Raw genomic sequence first — 20,506 nt, forward strand, 5'->3', positions numbered from 1 at the left:
TTCCTCTCTCTGTCTCGCTCTCTCTCTGATCATGTAACTCAGTTCCCCATTGAACTGGGTTCCACCCACAGTACCTGTTCTCTGTGTCCGGGGGGCACTGCTTCCTGGTCACCTGGCACATTTTCAGGGGGATGGTCCTGGCCTCCTTCAGCTCAGTAGGGGGGGCGTCTGCGCCCTTCTGTGGCGTGGCATGAGGGGAGTCCCAGGGTAGGGGTGCACCGGGCAAGGTGTTCTTAAAGAAGGCTGACATCTCCTTGATGTATTTCACTGAGATAGGAAACAAGAGATGGGGAGAGTTGTATTAAGGAAGATTCATATTGAGATGGAGAAGGAAGGTATGTAAGGTATTATATCAGGTGAATTGGAAGCAGTGAGAGTAAGAACAACTATTCCGACTTTGATACTATGAGGGTCGGTTTCCTAGACACAGATTAAGCCTGTAAACCAAGACAAAAAATCTCCATTGAGAATCATTTTTAATTCAGAACTACGCCTGATTCGTGTCCGGCAAACCACCCCTCAATGTTTAGCTAATGGAGTGTGCATTAGAAGGTTAATTAGTCAAATGAACTTGGAGTTTGGAGTATAGCCTGGTATCTTATCAATGTTGTGAACTTCATAAGTATTCTCTTTCACTGCTGTGACTTATGAAGTCACTGAGTCAAATCCTGATCCTCTGCTCACCCTGCACACCACGCATCCCTTCTCTCTTACATGGCCTCCTATTCCTACACATGGCCTCCTATTCCTACACATGGCCTCCTATTCCTACACATGGCCTCCTATTCCTACACATGGCCTCCTATTCCTACACATGGCCTCCTATTCCTACACATGGCCTCCTATTCCTACACATGGCCTCCTATTCTATTCCTACACATGGCCTCCTATTCCTACACATGGCCTCCTATTCCTACACATGGCCTCCTATTCCTACACATGGCCTCCTATTCCTACACATGGCCTCCTATTCCTACACATGGCCTCCTATTCCTACACATGGCCTCCTATTCCTACACATGGCCTCCTATTCCTACACATGGCCTCCTATTCCTACACATGGCCTCCTATTCCTACACATGGCCTCCTATTCCTACACATGGCCTCCTATTCCTACACATGGCCTCCTATTCCTACACATGGCCTCCTATTCCTACACATGGCCTCCTATTCCTACACATGGATTTTATAACACATTTCATGCAATTCCACACGTTTTGCCATAGAGCACAGAGAAATGTTTTTAATATGATATCTGAGTGAAACTAACAACAATCAGTGGACCATGATTACTAAGTTTAGATAGCTGGCCGCTAGACTAACACCAATCTAAAAAAGGTTTGCTGACATGGGCTAATTGACTGACTTTCCGTGACTGACATGATGCACAACCAAATGTAGAAATTGGACCTTGTGTATTCTTCTATTCAATAGTAATTTGAGACCCCGAAATTTTGAAAAAAATATAAACAAATTGATCTGATGGCTTTCAAAAGGGAGGCCGCGGGCTGTCAGTTGCCCATCCCTGCCCCGGTCGGTCAGTCAGGGAGTCAGTCAGCGTCAGTGAGTCAGTGTCAGCAAGTCAGTCAGCGTCAGTGAGTCAGTCAGCGTCAGTGAGTCAGTCAGCGTCAGTGAGTCAGCGTCAGTGTCAGTGAGTCAGTCAGCGTCAGTGAGTCAGTCAGCGTCAGTCAGCGTCAGTGAGTCAGTCAGCGTCAGTGAGTCAGTCAGAGTCAGTGTGTCAGTGAGTCAGTCAGTGTGTCAGCAAGTCAGTCAGCGTCAGTGAGTCAGTCAGCTTCAGTGAGTCAGTCAGCGTCAGTGAGTCAGTGTCAGCGAGTCAGTCAGCGTCAGTGAGTCAGTCAGCGTCAGTGAGTCAGTCAGCGTCAGTGAGTCAGTCAGCGTCAGTGAGTCAGTCAGCGTCAGTGAGTCAGTCAGCGTCAGTCAGCGTCAGTGAGTCAGTCAGCGTCAGTGTGTCAGTGAGTCAGTCAGTGTCAGTGAGAGTGAGTCAGTCAGCCAGTGTTGATGAGTCAGTGAGTCAGTCAGCGAGTCAGTCAGTGTCAGCGAGTCAGTCAACGAGTCAGTCAGTGAGTGATTCAGTCAGTCAGTGATTCAATCAGTCAGTGAATCAGTGTCAGCTAGTCAGCCAGTGAGTCCGTCAGTCAGTGAGTCAGTCAGTCAGTCAGTCAGTGTCAGTCAATCAGTGAGTCAGTCTCTCACCCAGACCCCAGTCAGCATTATTCTCACTCACTCACTGATGTTTGTCCATTAAGATTTGGTATAGGGTTAAAACACGTGACTCTCGGAGCCGGAGACTCCTAGTAAAACCAAGCCTACTGGATGGTAGCGCTCACCGTTGCCCCTAGTGGCTGTTTGTCAAGTCATCTCCCGACGTCCTACTTCGCAGTGGATCTTGCACGACCTGGCTGCTGTCTCTGTGGTCTCAAACACGCTGGTTTAACACCCCTCACACTTGCAAAAGCCCAAACATGGTTGACTGGGCAACACTTTCACACAACAAACTCTGACCTACACATACGCACATACACGCACAAGCACCTGATAGCCCTCCACTGTTTCAAACCTCAGTGACTCCTGGATACTTTGCTTCTACAGTTGAAGTCGGAAGTTTACATACACTTAGGTTGGAATCATTAAAACTTGTTTTTCAATCAATTTTTCCAACAATTGTTAAATGACAGATTATTTAACTTATAATTCCCTGTATCACAATTCCAGTGGGTCAGAAGTTTACATAAACTAAGTTGACTGTGCCTTTAAACAGCTTGGAAAATTCCAGAAAATGATGTCATTGCTTTAGAAGCTTCTGATAAGCTAATTGACATAATTTGAGTCAATTGGAGGTGTACCTGTGTATGTATTTCAGGGCCTACCTTCAAACTTAATTTGCTTGACATCATGGGGAAATCAAAAGAAATCCGCCAAGACCTCGGAAAAATAATTGGAGACGTCCACAAGTCTGGTTCATCCTTGGGAGCAATTTCCAAACGCATCTGTACAAACAATAGTACACAGGTATGAACACCATGGGACCACGCAGCCGTCATACCACTCAGGAAGGAGACGCGTTCTGTCTCCTAGAGATGAACGTACTTTGGTGCGAAAAGTATGCAAATCAATCCCAGAACAGCAGCAAAGGACCTTGTGAAGATGCTGGAGGAAAAACAGCCATAAAAAAACTGACTACGGTTTGCAACTGCAAATGGGGACAAAGATCGTACTTTTTGGAGAAATGTCCTCTGGTCTGATGAAACAAAAATAGAACTGTTTGGTAGAGGTCGATCGATTAATCGGAATGGCCGATTAATTAGGGCTGATTTCAAGTTTTCATAACAATCGTAAACCTTTATTGAATTTTTATTTAACGAGGCAAGTCAGTTAACAAAACATTCTTATTTACAATGATGGCCTAGGAACAGTGGGTTAACTGCCTTGTTCAGGGGCAGAACGACAGATTCAATCTTGGTATTCAATCTTGCAACCTTACGGTTAACTAGTCCAACGCTCTAACCACCTGCCTCACGAGGAGACCGCCTGTTACGCGAATGCAGTAAGAAGCCAAGGTAAGTTGCTAGCTAGCATTAAGCTTAATCAATCATAATCACTAGTTATAACTACACATGGTTGATGATATTACTAGTTTATCTAGAGTGTCCTGCGTTGCATATAATCGATGCAGTGCGCATTCGCAAAAAAGGACTGTCGTTGCTCCAACGTGTACCTAACCATAAACACCAATGCCTTTCTTGAAATCAATACACAGAAGTATATAAACATGCATATTTAGCTAAAAGAAATCCAGGTTAGCAGGCAATATTAACCAGGTGAAATTGTGTCACTTCTCTTGCGTTCATTGCACGCAGAGTCAGGGTATATGCAACAGTTTGGGCTGCCTGGCTCATTGCGAACTAATTTGCCAGAATTTTACATAATTATGACATAACATTGAAGGTTGTGCAATGTAACAGGAAAATTTAGACTGATGGATGCCACCCGTTAGATAAAATACGGAACGGTTCCGTATTTCACTGAACGAATAAACGTCTTGTTTTCGATATGATCGTTTCCGGATTCGACCATATTAATGACCTAAGGCTCGCATTTCTGTGTGTTATTATGTTATAATTAAGTCTATGATTTGATAGAGCAGTCTGACTGAGCGATGGTAGGCACCAGCAGGCTCATTAGCATTCATTCAAACAGCAATTTGGTGCGGTTTGCCAGCAGCTCTGCTATTTATGACTTCAAGCCTAGATTAGGCTGGTGTAACGATGTGATGTGAAATGGCTAGCTAGTTAGCGGGGTGCGCGCTAATAGCGTTTCAAATGTCACTCGCTCTGAGACTTGGAGAAGTTGTTCCCCTTGCTCTGCTTAGTTTTTCCCCTTGCTCTGCTGCTTCGAGGGTGGCTGTTGTCGTTGTGTTCCTGGTTCGAGCCCAGGTAGGAGCGAGGAGAGGGACGGAAGCTATACTGTTACACTGGCAATACTAAAGTGCCTATAAGAACATCCAATAGTCAAAGGTATATGAAATACAAATGGTATAGAGAGAAATAGTCCCATAATTCCTATAATTACTACAACCTAAAAAACTTCTTACCTGGGAATATTGAAGAGTCATGTTAAAAGGAACCACCAACTTTCATATGTTCTTTCATATGCACTTTTACACCAACACTTTGTTTTTGCATTATTTAAACCAAATCGAACATGTTTCATTATTTATTTGAGGCTAAATTCATTTTATTGATGTATTATATTAAGTTAAAATAAGTGTTTGTTCAGTATTGTTGTAGTTGTCATTATTACAAATACTTGTTTTTTATTTTATTTTATTATTATTATTATTTTTTTTTTAAATCGGCCGATTAATCGGTAGCGGCCTTTTTTTTGCCCTCCAATAATCGGTATCGGCGTTGAAAAATCATAAATCGGTCGACCTCTACTGTCTGGCCATAATGACCATCGTTATGTTTGGAGGAAAAAGGGGGAGGCTTGCAAGCTAAAGAATAGATAGATAATAAACAGCGAATAGTAACAGTGTAAAAACAAATTCAAAGGTGGGGGGGGCATTTAATTAATTGTTCAGCATGGCTTGGTGGTAGAAGCTGTTAAGGAGCCTTTTGGACTGGTTTAGATTCTGGTTTAGACCAAAGGACGCTACGGAGGAACCAGAGGAGCTCCATTCTGGTGTAGACCAGAGGACGCTACGGAAAGACCAGAGGAGCTCCATTCTGGTTTAGACCAGAGGACGCTACGGAGGAACCAGAGTAGCACCACTCGGGTATCACTGTGTGTGTGTGTGGGGGGGGGGTGAAGTTGTCTCTCAGGGGACAACAGGGGCTTCCTCTGTCCCCCAAAATAGACCCCCTAGTCCAGGGATGGGTAACTTGGATGGGGGTGGGGGCCACAGAAAAATCTGACCTCATCATGAGGGGTATGCGTACTCCCCACTCCCCAACACATTGGGAGCAACAAAAAAATTGCAACCCCCCTCTTGACAGCCAAGACACATTTTAGCTGACATGGCTAATTGAGTGACTATCAGTGACTGACATGACCAGAGAAAACTGCTGATGCACTACCACATTTTGCACATTTTTTATTCTACTATTCTAGCTTGCAGCAGTAAGTTAACACCCGAACTGAGTTGAAAATTGATCCGAGGGCCTTCAAATGGGAAAACATGAAGCAGACTTAAAAACCTTCAAAAACCTACTGTACGTAAATATTGTGTGCTATAGCCTCGATGTGTCTCGATGACAACATATTGACGCTCGTTTCCAACATTAGAGCTGTTTTCTTAAAGAGTTAAATCCGCTTTGTGTTTTGTTTCCTTGCCACGATACTAATGAGTATTGCGATACTGGTATTGTCAAGGCCCTATTATATACAGTATAACCCCTAGGTGCATTGTGGGTACTGAGTGAATGGACTTGGATGATAAATGAAAAGGTACGTAGAGTTACATAAGTTTAGATGATTTCCCAAATAACTAGGAGCATTTTCTAGATTAATAATATGAGGTATTTTCAATTTCCATACATCACTAATGGCAAATATATAATTTAAACCGAGCAAGACAAATGGAAAGGGAAGGGAGGAGGCCATTGCTGAATAGCTTGGTGCTGTAGAGAGTGAAAGCATCCTGGGGTGGAACATATGACTAAGCTCGATTCAACCAGAGGCAAAAGATGTTTAACAGAATCCAGAAGTTTCCATGAATACCAGTTGAGGGCACATAAATAGCAGGGTTAAAATTAGCTGAGACTGTACTGTTATTACTTTAGCTTATCTGGCAGTCCAAACAAGTAGTTTTGTGTGTGTGTGTGTGTGTGTGTGGAGTTTCTTTGCTCCAATTGCAGAATCCCCCGCTAAGCTTTTCTTCGGGACTCTTCACATTCTACCCCTAAATCCAGACCATGTATTTCCTACCCAATTCAGTTCAACACGGTTCACTTTTAAAGGCACGCTAAATAACCTAATGGGCCAAAAAACACAGCCCAGCAGTCGCCACTTAAATTGCCGAAAAACTGAAAACGATGGGGTAAACGAAACCACATCTTCCAAATCCCCTTTGGTGTTATTAATGGGGAAGATAATATTCTCAAAGGGGGAGAAACTATAGGGGTAAACCATGTCACGCACACTTTGTGTGTCCATGTCACGATGTGTGTCCACTGGCGACTGGGGGGTGAAGACTGGTATCGTCAGTCAGCACAGTGGTGGTCATTAGTTTCACGTCCTAACTTGGCAAACACAACTCTCCGTTGCCAAGTCAAAGACAAAAATCCTCTGTGGTCGAGCCCCCCTGCTTCCTTGTTGCCGTGGGAGCGACTGGAATTCCATTTCATTAGCTACATTGGGACATTTGAAGCATGCTGTATGCCCCAGTAGCCACTGGAATGTCCTTTTACCTCCCTCGCAAAATGTTCCTGGCAGACAAAACATAATACAGTCCATACACCCTAATACAGCCCAGGAATATACCAGAGACAGTACTATACCAGAGACAGTACTATACCAGACACACGGCACTATACCAGACACACGGCACTATACCAGACACACGGCACTATACCAGACACACAGTACTATACCAGACACACGGCACTATACCAGACACACGGTACTATACCAGAGCCAGTACTATACCAGAGACAGTACTATACCAGAGACAGTATTATACCAGACACACGGCACTATACCAGACACACGGCACTATACCAGACACACGGCACTATACCAGACACACGGTACTATACCAGACACACGGTACTATACCAGAGCCAGTACTATACCAGAGACAGTACTATACCAGAGACAGTACTATACCAGACACACAGCACTATACCAGAGACAGTACTATACCAGACACACGGCACTATACCAGACACACGGCACTATACCAGACACACGGCACTATACCAGACACACGGTACTATACCAGACACACGGCACTATACCAGACACACGGCACTATACCAGACACACGGCACTATACCAGACACACGGCACTATACCAGACACACGGTACTATACCAGACACACGGCACTATACCAGACACACGGCACTATACCAGACACACGGCACTATACCAGACACACGGCACTATACCAGACACACGGCACTATACCAGACACACGGTACTATACCAGAGACAGTAATATACCAGACACACGGCACTATACCAGACACAAGGTACTATACCAGACACACGGCACTATACCAGACACACGGCACTATACCAGACACACGGCACTATACCAGACACACGGCACTATACCAGACACACGGCACTATACCAGACACACGGTACTATACCAGAGACAGTAATATACCAGACACACGGCACTATACCAGACACAAGGTACTATACCAGACACACGGTACTATACCAGACACACGGCACTATACCAGACACACGGCACTATACCAGACACACGGCACTATACCAGACACACGGCACTATACCAGACACACGGCACTATACCAGACACACGGTACTATACCAGACACACGGTACTATACCAGACACACGGCACTGTACCAGACACACGGCACTATACCAGACACACGGCACTATACCAGACACACGGTACTATACCAGACACACGGCACTATACCAGACACACGGCACTATACCAGACACACGGTACTATACCAGACACACGGTACTATACCAGAGACAGTAATATACCAGACACACGGTACTATACCAGAGACAGTAATATACCAGACACACCGTACAATACCAGACACACGGCACTATACCAGACACACGGCACTATACCAGACACACGGTACTATACCAGACACACGGCACTATACCAGACACACGGCACTATACCAGACACACGGCACTATACCAGAGACAGTACTATACCAGACACACGGCACTATACCAGACACACGGCACTATACCAGACACACGGTACTATACCAGACACACGGTACTATACCAGAGCCAGTACTATACCAGACACACGGTACTATACCAGAGACAGTACTATACCAGAGACAGTACTATACCAGACACACGGTACTATACCAGAGACAGTACTATACCAGACACACGGTACTATACCAGAGCCAGTACTATACCAGAGACAGTACTATACCAGAGACAGTACTATACCAGACACACAGCACTATACCAGAGACAGTACTATACCAGACACACGGCACTATACCAGACACACGGCACTATACCAGACACACGGTACTATACCAGACACACGGTACTATACCAGACACACGGCAATATACCAGACACACGGTACTATACCAGAGCCAGTACTATACCAGAGACAGTACTATACCAGAGACAGTACTATACCAGACACACAGCACTATAACAGAGACAGTACTATACCAGACACACGGCACTATACCAGACACACGGCACTATACCAGACACACGGCACTATACCAGACACACGGTACTATACCAGACACACGGCACTATACCAGACACACGGCACTATACCAGACACACGGCACTATACCAGACACACGGCACTATACCAGACACACGGCACTATACCAGACACACGGTACTATACCAGAGACAGTAATATACCAGACACACGGCACTATACCAGACACACGGCACTATACCAGACACACGGCACTATACCAGACACACGGCACTATACCAGACACACGGCACTATACCAGACACACGGCACTATACCAGACACACGGTACTATACCAGAGACAGTAATATACCAGACACACGGTACAATACCAGACACACGGCACTATACCAGACACACGGCACTATACCAGACACACGGTACTATACCAGACACACGGCACTATACCAGACACACGGCACTATACCAGACACACGGCACTATACCAGAGACAGTACTATACCAGACACACGGCACTATACCAGACACACGGCACTATACCAGACACACGGTACTATACCAGAGCCAGTACTATACCAGACACACGGTACTATACCAGAGACAGTACTATACCAGAGACAGTACTATACCAGAGACAGTACTATACCAGACACACGGTACTATACCAGAGACAGTAATATACCAGACACACGGCACTATACCAGACACACGGCACTATACCAGACACACGGTACTATACCAGACACACGGCACTATACCAGACACACGGCACTATACCAGACACACGGCACTATACCAGACACACGGTACTATACCAGAGACAGTAATATACCAGACACACGGTACTATACCAGAGACAGTAATATACCAGACACACAGTACAATACCAGACACACGGCACTATACCAGACACACGGCACTATACCAGACACACGGTACTATACCAGACACACGGCACTATACCAGACACACGGCACTATACCAGACACACGGCACTATACCAGAGACAGTACTATACCAGACACACGGCACTATACCAGACACACGGCACTATACCAGACACACGGTACTATACCAGACACACGGTACTATACCAGAGCCAGTACTATACCAGACACACGGTACTATACCAGAGACAGTACTATACCAGAGACAGTACTATACCAGACACACGGTACTATACCAGAGACAGTACTATACCAGACACACGGTACTATACCAGAGCCAGTACTATACCAGAGACAGTACTATACCAGAGACAGTACTATACCAGACACACAGCACTATACCAGAGACAGTACTATACCAGACACACGGCACTATACCAGACACACGGCACTATACCAGACACACGGTACTATACCAGACACACGGCAATATACCAGACACACGGTACTATACCAGAGCCAGTACTATACCAGAGACAGTACTATACCAGAGACACAGCACTATAACAGAGACAGTACTATACCAGACACACGGCACTATACCAGACACACGGCACTATACCAGACACACGGCACTATACCAGACACACGGCACTATACCAGACACACGGTACTATACCAGACACACGGCACTATACCAGACACACGGCACTATACCAGACACACGGCACTATACCAGACACACGGTACTATACCAGACACACGGCACTATACCAGACACACGGCACTATACCAGACACACGGTACTATACCAGACACACGGCACTATACCAGACACACGCCACTATACCAGACACACGGCACTATACCAGAGACAGTACTATACCAGACACACGGCACTATACCAGACACACGGTACTATACCAGACACACGGTACTATACCAGACACACAGTACTATACCAGACACACGGCACTATACCAGACACACGGCACTATACCAGACACACGCCACTATACAAGACACACGGCACTATACTAGACACACAGTACTATACCAGACACACAGCTCTATACCAGACACACAGAAGTCAATGCCACATGTGATGTGGAGTGAGTGTGTATTCCTGAACTTAATGGGGTAAGATTGATAAGAGGCAGGCCTGTAATGTGGGTCAGACTATGTGGACTGACTCACTTGGCTAGAATGGGTAAGGAAGTTAGGTATTCCCACCGCTGGAAATGATTTAGATCGAAGTGGGATAGGCCACTCATCCACACAGTCCCTCTCATTACAATCATGGGCAAGAGGCTTTGTCCTAAATGGCATCCGATTCCTTATGTAGTGCACTACTTTTGACCAGGACTCATAGGGGTAGATAGTAGGGAATAGGGTGCCATTTGGGATGCAAACAGGGAGTAAATCATTCTTCATAACTAATTCAGATATACGACATAACTTTAAAACTTGATTGCTTTGCATAAAATGTCAAGAGGTAATTATATACATTTTCACCAAAGTAGAGAAAGTGAATTCAGCAGCAGAGGACAAAATGAAGAACTCGACCAGGTTCCACTTAATCTTCCACTTTTCGAAACAGAATCTGCTGATTCTGTCAGCCTTCCACTTTCCATTGTAGCAGTTAGTTATTATTCTTTCTTTTTTATTACCACAGATAACCATATCAATATTTGCCTATTGCAAGTGGCCATTGCAAGGTGTAACTTCCCGGCAAAGGAATTAACTAGTTAATTTTACTCTATTTTGTTATTCAGAACTAGACACTTCTCTTTGCAGTCAAAGGTGATGTGAAAGACAATGAAAATACTATCAATCTATGTAAACCACCCCTGGCACAATGTAAATACTATCAATCTATGTAAACTACCCCTGGCACAATGTCAACTACCCCTGGCACAATGTAAATACTATCAATCTATGTAAACCACCCCTGGCACGATGTAAATACTATCAATCTATGTAAACTACCCCTGGCACAATGTAAATACTATCAATCTATGTAAACTACCCCTGGCACAATGTCAACTACCCCTGGCACAATGTAAATACTATCAATCTATGTAAACTACCCCTGGCACAATGTAAATACTATCAATCTATGTAAACCACCCCTGGCACAATGTAAATACTATCAATCTATGTAAACTACCCCTGGCACAATGTCAACTACCCCTGGCACAATGTAAATACTATCAATCTATGTAAACCACCCCTGGCACAATGTAAATACTATCAATCTATGTAAACCACCCCTGGCACAATGTAAATACTATCAATCTATGTAAACCACCCCTGGCACAATGTAAATACTATCAATCTATGTAAACTACCCCTGGCACAATGTAAATACTATCAATCTATGTAAACTACCCCTGGCACAATGTAAATACTATCAATCTATGTAAACCACCCCTGGCACAATGTAAATACTATCAATCTATGTAAACTACCCCTGGCACAATGTCAACTACCCCTGGCACAATGTAAATACTATCAATCTATGTAAACTACCCCTGGCACAATGTAAATACTATCAATCTATGTAAACCCCCCCTGGTGCCAGAGGTGGTTCTTGTTGCGCACATAGCAGGTTGCTGTGGCGACATGGCTACAGCAATGGGCCTCTTTATACTACACTACTTTCAGGACAAACTAGGTCCAGGAGAGATACAGTACTTGTGTAGTGTAACGAGCAGGGATGCAAACTGCTGAGGTCCCAAAAAGGTGACACTTTTTCGTTGCACTGAACCATGCAAAAAGTCCCTGCTAGGGGGAAATGCAGGTTTTAACTAATTAAACAACAAAGAATATGATCTACATGATCAGTCTGTGTGTAAAATAAAAAGTGGTTCATGTGAGCCTAACTCACAGCTAAAACATGTAAAGAAAGCAATCCAATGTTATTTGTTACCTAGACTTTACTGCAAATGACACTCGAGTCTTGAGGAAAACCAATACACTAATATTGCAGTTAGCCATGACAGCCTTTATAATAGAACGCTTGTGATCACACACATCTGAATATTGCACTTGGGAAAAAAACTTCTTAAAGTAGAAATAGAATGAAACAAACAGGCATTCTATTTTTGCTCTATTATAGTGGCCACTATATTAGACATGATCAAGTGCACAAGGCTACATGTGTGCAAAAATAACACTGAGTAATAAATGGAATAATCCCCCCTCACTCACACACGTGTTACTGTCAAGTTCAACACAACAAAAACAGTATATTCGGGCTACACTGCACATTATTATGTTGTACACTTTCTGCCTGTGGACATCTTTTCTTCCATGTGCCAGCAAAAGTGAGACAGAGGGAAAGTGTGTGGTGTTCCTTTCACCTCTATAGTGGCATCCAGCGTAAGCCAGGCCCAGCTACACTTGATCCCTGAATCCACTTGTTTAACAAGCAACGCCTCATTTTCACCTAATTCTCTCATTCTGAAAATTAACCACCGTAGAAGGAAAACATTTGTTAACAGATAGTGGTTAGTTCGTTAGCTAGTTAACATTACACAGAGATTGCCAGGGTTCAGTAAGCAACTAACTCATTATAACTTGAGCAACATGCTGACCAGACCGGACACATCGTGTGTTGCCAAGGTCTAAAATAGAAGTCATTCCTATTTCTGACGCAGATCACGCTGCAAGTCCTGGATCTCCCATCTCCTCATTGGTTTATAGAAGCAGGTACCCATGTGCCATCTCCTCATTGGTTATACCCACATGGGTGATTGAAAGACAAAATGTTTTGCCGGTTGTCGTGGTAATACTATGAAAGTGTAGACTCCATATGTGTTATTTCATAGTTTTGATGTCTTCACTATTATTCTACAATGCAGAAAACAGTCAAAATAAAGAAAAACCCTTGAATGAGAAGGTGTGTCCAGACTGTTGACTGGTACTGTATATATAACTGCAATATTTAGATTATATTTGTTTGGTTTTAAATGCAGTCATTTTGTTTTTTGCAATTTTCTCAGATGTACATGAATCCGCTGTGTACAACCTCTCAAGTCAACACAGTGGCCAGCTGCGACAATGTGGCAGCATAAGGAAGTTGATATGTCGGTTTCTTTAATGATTATCAGTCAAATTAATACATTTATAAAATGTTGGTTTCTAAGTATAACTTTGTAAGACTATAAATTATCAACCACCCAGCTTTGAAGTAGTTAAAGGGCCTAGTTCCCTGTGTTTGAGAGGAGCTGGCTACTGTATATGGAGACTTCTAGCAATTGCTCTAAGCTAACGATATGATAACTTCAATTATCTCCAAACTGCACGCAGAGACATAAAAATGGTATCCCTGAGTTCATCCGACTCTGGGTAAATTAAAAAACAACCTAAATCTCTAAATCTCCCAGTATCCCTTTAATTACCTTAATATCAGTAGATAGCATTAAAGATTTAAAGCCTTTTAAAATATCCACACATTTGTGAATCATTGCATTAATCAAGTGTGCAACACTATGTGCAATATGTTTAAGATGAGAAGCACCTGTAAAGTTTCAATTGCTAACCTTTCTATCTGTAAACCTGTTTGTCTATAAACTATTACTATATACTAGTATTTACAGTATGCTAATAGCTGAAGCAGGAATTATGCTTTGGCCACATCACATCCAAGGCTACTGTAAACAGAAAAGTTGCAAATCTGATGTTGAAGAGAGATAGATCTCACTAGACATATTTTACTAATGTAAATCCAGCCACAGTCTCTATATATAAATACAGGCTGACCTGTGGTCCATTTCACCCACTAATGGTAAAGGCGGGAAGCTGATCCTAGATCTGTGGGAAACTTTCAAAGCTTGAACAAAGCACAAATCAAAAGCGTTTCATGGATAATGTGAAGGAATTCCAAAAGGAACAGGGTCAATACAGAGTCCTTCAGAAAGTATTCACACCCTTGATTTTTTCCAAATGTTGTTGTCTTAGCCTGAATTAAAAATTGTTAGTAGCTACTATCTTGTCTCATCGCTACAACTCCCGTATGGGCTCGGGAGAGACGAAGGTTGAAAGTTATGCGTCCTCCGATACACAACCCAACCAAGCCGCACTGCTTCTTAACACAGCGCGCATTCCAAAAGTCAGTCGGAAGTCAGTCGCACCAATGTGTCGGAGGAAACACCGTGCACCTGGCAACCTTGGTTAGTGCGCACTGCGCCCGGCCCGCCACAGGAGTCGCTGATGTGCGATGAGACAAGGACATCCCTACCGGCCAAGCCCTCCCTAACCCGGACGACGCTAGGCCAATTGTGCATCGCCCCACGGACCTCCCTGTCGCGGCCTGTTACGACAGAGCCTGGGCGCGAACCCAGAGTCTCTGGTGGCACAGCTGGCGCTGCAGTAAAGCGCCCTTAACCATTGCGCCACCCGGGCACAATTAAAACATTTTTTCAGCTGTAATAACGGCCAAAGATGCATCTACAAAGTATTGAATACTTACGTAAATGACAATAAATTAGCAAAAATGTAGATGGGCGAGAAAAATGGGTGAGGTTTTTATTTTATTTAATCCATTTTGAAATCATGCCGTAACAACAGAATGTTGAATAAGCCAAGGGGTATGAATACTTTCTGAAGGCACTGTACATGGTATATTTATAAATAACTATTTCACAAAATTTTTACATTCTGTCAAAGAGCACATGTTCAACTTTATAACAAACCTCATGTTTTCCCATTCAACTTCATGTTTTCCCGTCTCAAGAGTTAAGGAGTTATTGTGGGGAACTAGGCCTCTGTTAAGATGTCCGCATGCTTCCCATCTGAAACAGTTTGTGCATATATTATGACAACATTTTGTGATGTTTTTGCTCGTTTTGGTCTTCGGCAAGGGGTTTTTTCGTTTGTTCGCAAAAAATAATTCTACAGCAAGCTGATGTTCGGAAGCCGAAGTCTATGCCTCTGTCGTTGTCATTCAACGAGAGTCAAATGGCTTTCGTCTAATTTTTTTCTTAGTTAGATGCAAAATTGCATGACTAAGATCTCCTCAGCAAAAACATCCAATTTAATGACAGATTTCTTTAATTCTGACTATTTTGTGGAAGCGTATACTGGCTAAGGCATCTCAAAATGGATAAACAGTACTATTGCCAATTTTTTTCTTGTTTTTCAAGCGAAAGTATAGAGCCGAACCAAAGCATGCGGCAGGCTTTAGGGGGTAGGTTAGGGGCACTGATCTTGAGGGGGCTTTGCCTAGTTGGAGGTGGGTGTGGGGGTTCAGGGGCCCTGGAAGAGAAAGGGTCAGGGAGGAGTTGTGATTTAATTGAAACGTTCTCTTTTGTGGTACTAATCCACCCATGAGCCTGACCAGAATGTGCACACGGGCCAGAATGTCTTTGGGAATAGGACACACATATTTTCCTCCGGGCTGGTGGTTCAGTCAATGGAAAACACTAACTGTAGTTGAAAGCCCAAGCCATCCCAACCCAATAAGGTTTTGGAGATAGTTATTTTTGTCAGTGGCACAACATTAGTAGAATTATGCAATGTATTTCTACAAATTATTTTTCATAAGAATTACTTGAACTCTCTGAAGCAGGTTAAGGTTATGAGAAAGAATACAGTTTCATGTTTTAGCTTGTTTTTGGTGTTTTATTCCGGGGGAAAAGGTGGTGCAAAGTGCAAACGCTAAGTAAATCTGTGTGTATCTCATTCAGCATTGACTTCTAAGTTTCAACTTTAGCCAACTCCTGGCCGTGTTGTAACAATACAAAAGTGTGGCTATAGCCAAAACAGACTACAAACTAAGCCTCTGCTACATATGGCCTATATGAATAGATGCTCATTACAAAATTACATTCTGGTGTATACTCTAAGTGGACCAAAGCCCTGTTGACCAAGACAGCTTATATTTTGTGTAAGAGTCTCAGCGAAAATAGACACATTCCAATTTCATTTATGGACTGAGTTGAAATGGCATTGACCCTCACCTTGCAAATAGCAAGCAAGCAACCAAACGTCAGACTAAAAGGTGGCTAAGAGAAAAGTCTTGTTCACTTTACAGCAAAGTAAGTCACGTGGGGCAAATACATTATCAAGAGACGAGTCGAGACTTGAGACCCTGGAAGTTGGCGCTAAATGGAATGTGGTGCTAATACAGAGCCAGCTACAAGGTAGACGTTTGTTTATATTGAAAGTGATCATTATATTGTCATGGATGTTTTAATAAGGCGATAGATATGCGCTTTGGCACTTTGTTCTTTGTTGTAGCCATTATATTTTTCTATGCTGAGGATTGTGTTGAGTAACTTAATATTAATTTGAAATACGGTGGTGTAGAAAAATATATAGACGCTGAATGGTTCCCGAGAAGGTTATTATTGATCATAACTTATGTCTAGTCATAGTTGTGAAAAGTGTTATGAAATGTAATGTCATGTAATATGTTTTATTTTATACAACTACCTTAATGTTGCTGGACCCCAGGAAGAAGAGCTGGAATGGGGATCCTTATGAAACACTACAAATCCAATACACTGGAAGCATAACGTTTGGCAGTGAGAGAGCGCGAGCCACATTATCAAGTGTCAAAATCTTGAAAATAGAACCAGAGCAGTGTAAGAAATTAATAGGAGCATCTCACAGTCAGCAGAAATTACACGTCTATTGTAGCAGACCTGTTAGGCGAACTGACATTGTTCACAGGCCTTTTAAATTCACCAAGTTTGAATCAAAAGAGCCTTTGTAGCTAGGTTTCCATCCAATTTGTGATAGATTTCCATGTGAATATTCAAAAAATCTGCATAAAACAATATGCACACTTTCCCACAGAGATGTTTTTCCATCAAACTGACTTTTTGTAGATGAAAGACCATGTGTGATGAAGTAGTGCACATAAAATAACTTAAGTTAAAATGAAAAGTTAAATGGGTTTCCGTTGCATTTTCAACTCTACTGATGGTTTTGTCTCAAAAAAAATGTTATGTTATATAGTGAATGTACCCACTCTGGTCTTGGCAATATGTGCTATAGCTAAAAGCTCGCAGATACAGTGCGGGTAGGCTACCAACATTGAGATTATTAGGGTAGGCTACCTACATTGAGATTATTAGGGTAGGCTACCAACATTGAGATTATTAGGGTAGGCTACCTACATTGAGATTATTAGGGTAGGCTACCTACATTGAGATTATTAGGGTAGGCTACCTACATTGAGATTATTACGGTAAACTACCAACATTGAGATTATTAGGGTAGGCTACCAACATTGAGATTATTAGGGTAGGCTACCAACATTGAGATTATTAGGGTAGGCTACCTACATTGAGATTATTAGGGTAGGCTACCTACATTGAGATTATTACGGTAAACTACCAACATTGAGATTATTAGGGTAGGCTACCAACATTGAGATTATTAGGGTAGGCTACCAACATTGAGATTATTAGGGTAGGCTACCTACATTGAGATTATTACAGTAAACTACCAACATTGAGATTATTAGGGTAGGCTACCTACATTGAGATTATTAGGGTCGGCTACCTACATTGAGATTATTAGGGTAGGCTACCAACATTGAGATTATTACGGTAAACTACCAACATTGAGATTATTAGGGTAGGCTACCTACATTGAGATTATTAGGGTCGGCTACCTACATTGAGATTATTAGGGTAGGCTACCTACATTGAGATTATTACGGTAAACTACCTACATTGAGATTATTAGGGTAGGCTACCTACATTGAGATAATTACGGTAAACTACCAACATTGAGATTATTAGGGTAGGCTACCAACATTGAGATTATATGGGTAGGCTACCAACATTGAGATTATTAGGGTAGGCTACCTAGGTAGGTAGGCTACCTACATTGAGATTATTAGGGTAGGCTACCTAGGTAGGTAGGCTACCTACATTATGAGATTATTAGGGTAGGCTACCTAGGTAGGTAGGCTACCTACATTATGAGATTATTAGGGTAGGCTACCAACATTGAGATTATTATGGATAAGAGTGATATTATTTGTATTTGTCAAATGGCAGGCAAGCATTGAACATGTCACCAGAATAAGACCCTCAATATTTATTTGAAAGGAGCATCAAGCTCATCACCTTGCACATTCACCACCCATAATTTATTTCATCTCTAGCCTTAATTAACTCCATGCTTTCCGTAGTGAGGAGGACCACACAACATACCATCGCGTGACTCAGAGTTTAGGCTACATCGATATGAAGGTTATTATATCAATATCTGCACATAATGGCGTTTCCATCGCCATTTTGCGCATAATACATTTTACAGACACAAAAAGATCCCACCCATGTCGAACAAACTATTTATCTGTTGGCATTGTACCGGCATTTCATGTTTCCATCAGCCCGGGCGTGACTTTTTTCATGCGTCAGGTAATTAATTCATCCTCATGATATAGTTGGATGGAAACGTGGTTTGTGTTGTCATAGGTTGTTTTATGTGTACGCTGTTGAAAGACAGTTGGACATTCAAGTATTCAAGTATTAACAGCTTGGGTGCTACTAGGCATAGGTGGTCTGGACCGTCGGATCTATAGGGCACCATCATAGGGCTAGTTCAGCGGAAAAAAGCATGATGGTGCCTCAAAGGTTAGCTCCAATGAATTCCTGTGGGGTAATTTTGTTGGCACAATGTTTTGTTACTTTGATGTGGACCATTGCGATAGTGTCATTGAGGTTCACAAGCCAATTTATTTTGATTGACAGCCCAACCATAATAACCTCCATTTCCTTTCAGTCGGACACTCTTTATAATGTACTATGGGAAGTCAACGACCAATATTATTCACCTTAAGCAAACTGAAATCATGCACAACAAGCCAACGGATGCCGAGCCCACCCTCGGGAAGCTCCGCCTTCCTGGCTAAAATACCCTTGCATCCATTTCCTAAATTCTTCACTTTTCAGCTCACCTGAAAGAACGTATCATGCAATTTCCAAACTTTGCTAGCACGTGAAGGCTGCGAGATTCGGCTCCAATTTAGATATCTCTTACTGGGGAGATAGTACTCATATCCACCTACTGTAGCTGTTGTGAGTTTGGTCTTGGTATCGCTTTTTGTGTTTGCTAAAAGCTACTTTCTACTCTACTTGTGTAGCCAGCCCTTCCTTGCTTGAGTAAGCTGGCCAGTGGTAAGAGTACGTTAGAAAAAGGCTAACCAGCCGAGTTTGAACCTCTGTCCGTGCCCTGGGGCATGTGGTTTCACAATGAAAATTAAAGATACTCACGAGTGCTGTCCTGTTGCCTTGGGGTGGAAACACACTCAGGAGGCCTTGGCTCAGACCAGTTAGTGTGACCATTGTCTGACTTTGTGAGGATGATTGGTGGTGGGAGTTGAAAGGGGTATCATCCCAGACAAGTGAGACTCATTCCAGTTTCTCTGGCAGTGTTCAATGTCCGGATTCCGGGGATGATATACAATCCCCTCTTAAGAGATTTCAGAGTGTGAATCGGATGACATCAGCCAGGGGCAGCCTGAAGCTCCGGCTTTGGATTCGGTAGGGGAGACTGAACCATTGCCGGTGAATTTGTTTTCTTCCCCCACAGCAGAGTTCCTCCAGGTTTGGGGGAAGATATTTACCTCCTGTCCCTGCAGTGGTGAAGCGTCACTTACCCCAGTTTAAAAATGTTACCGACGTAGCGAGTTACTTAACTACTGTTCAATGCCACAGTAGCTATGTCATAGCTACGTTTCCTTTCAGTCGGTCACTCG

At 43.0% G+C, this 20,506-nt stretch overlaps 1 protein-coding gene across 1 annotated transcript in view; it reads right to left on the reverse strand.

Annotated features, from left to right (window-relative positions):
* LOC109891419 (alpha-1-syntrophin) overlaps nucleotides 1–20,506 on the reverse strand; it is a 69,088-nt gene that overhangs the window by 15,797 nt on the left and 32,785 nt on the right. Inside the window, exon 3 of the mRNA XM_020483945.2 lies at nucleotides 75–267. Within this exon, the coding sequence (XP_020339534.1) occupies nucleotides 75–267 (193 nt within the window). The remainder of the gene's footprint in view (nucleotides 1–74; nucleotides 268–20,506) is intronic.

Source organism: Oncorhynchus kisutch, linkage group LG5 (genome assembly GCF_002021735.2).
Source record: "Oncorhynchus kisutch isolate 150728-3 linkage group LG5, Okis_V2, whole genome shotgun sequence".
Classification (NCBI taxonomy): Eukaryota; Metazoa; Chordata; class Actinopteri; order Salmoniformes; family Salmonidae; genus Oncorhynchus; species Oncorhynchus kisutch.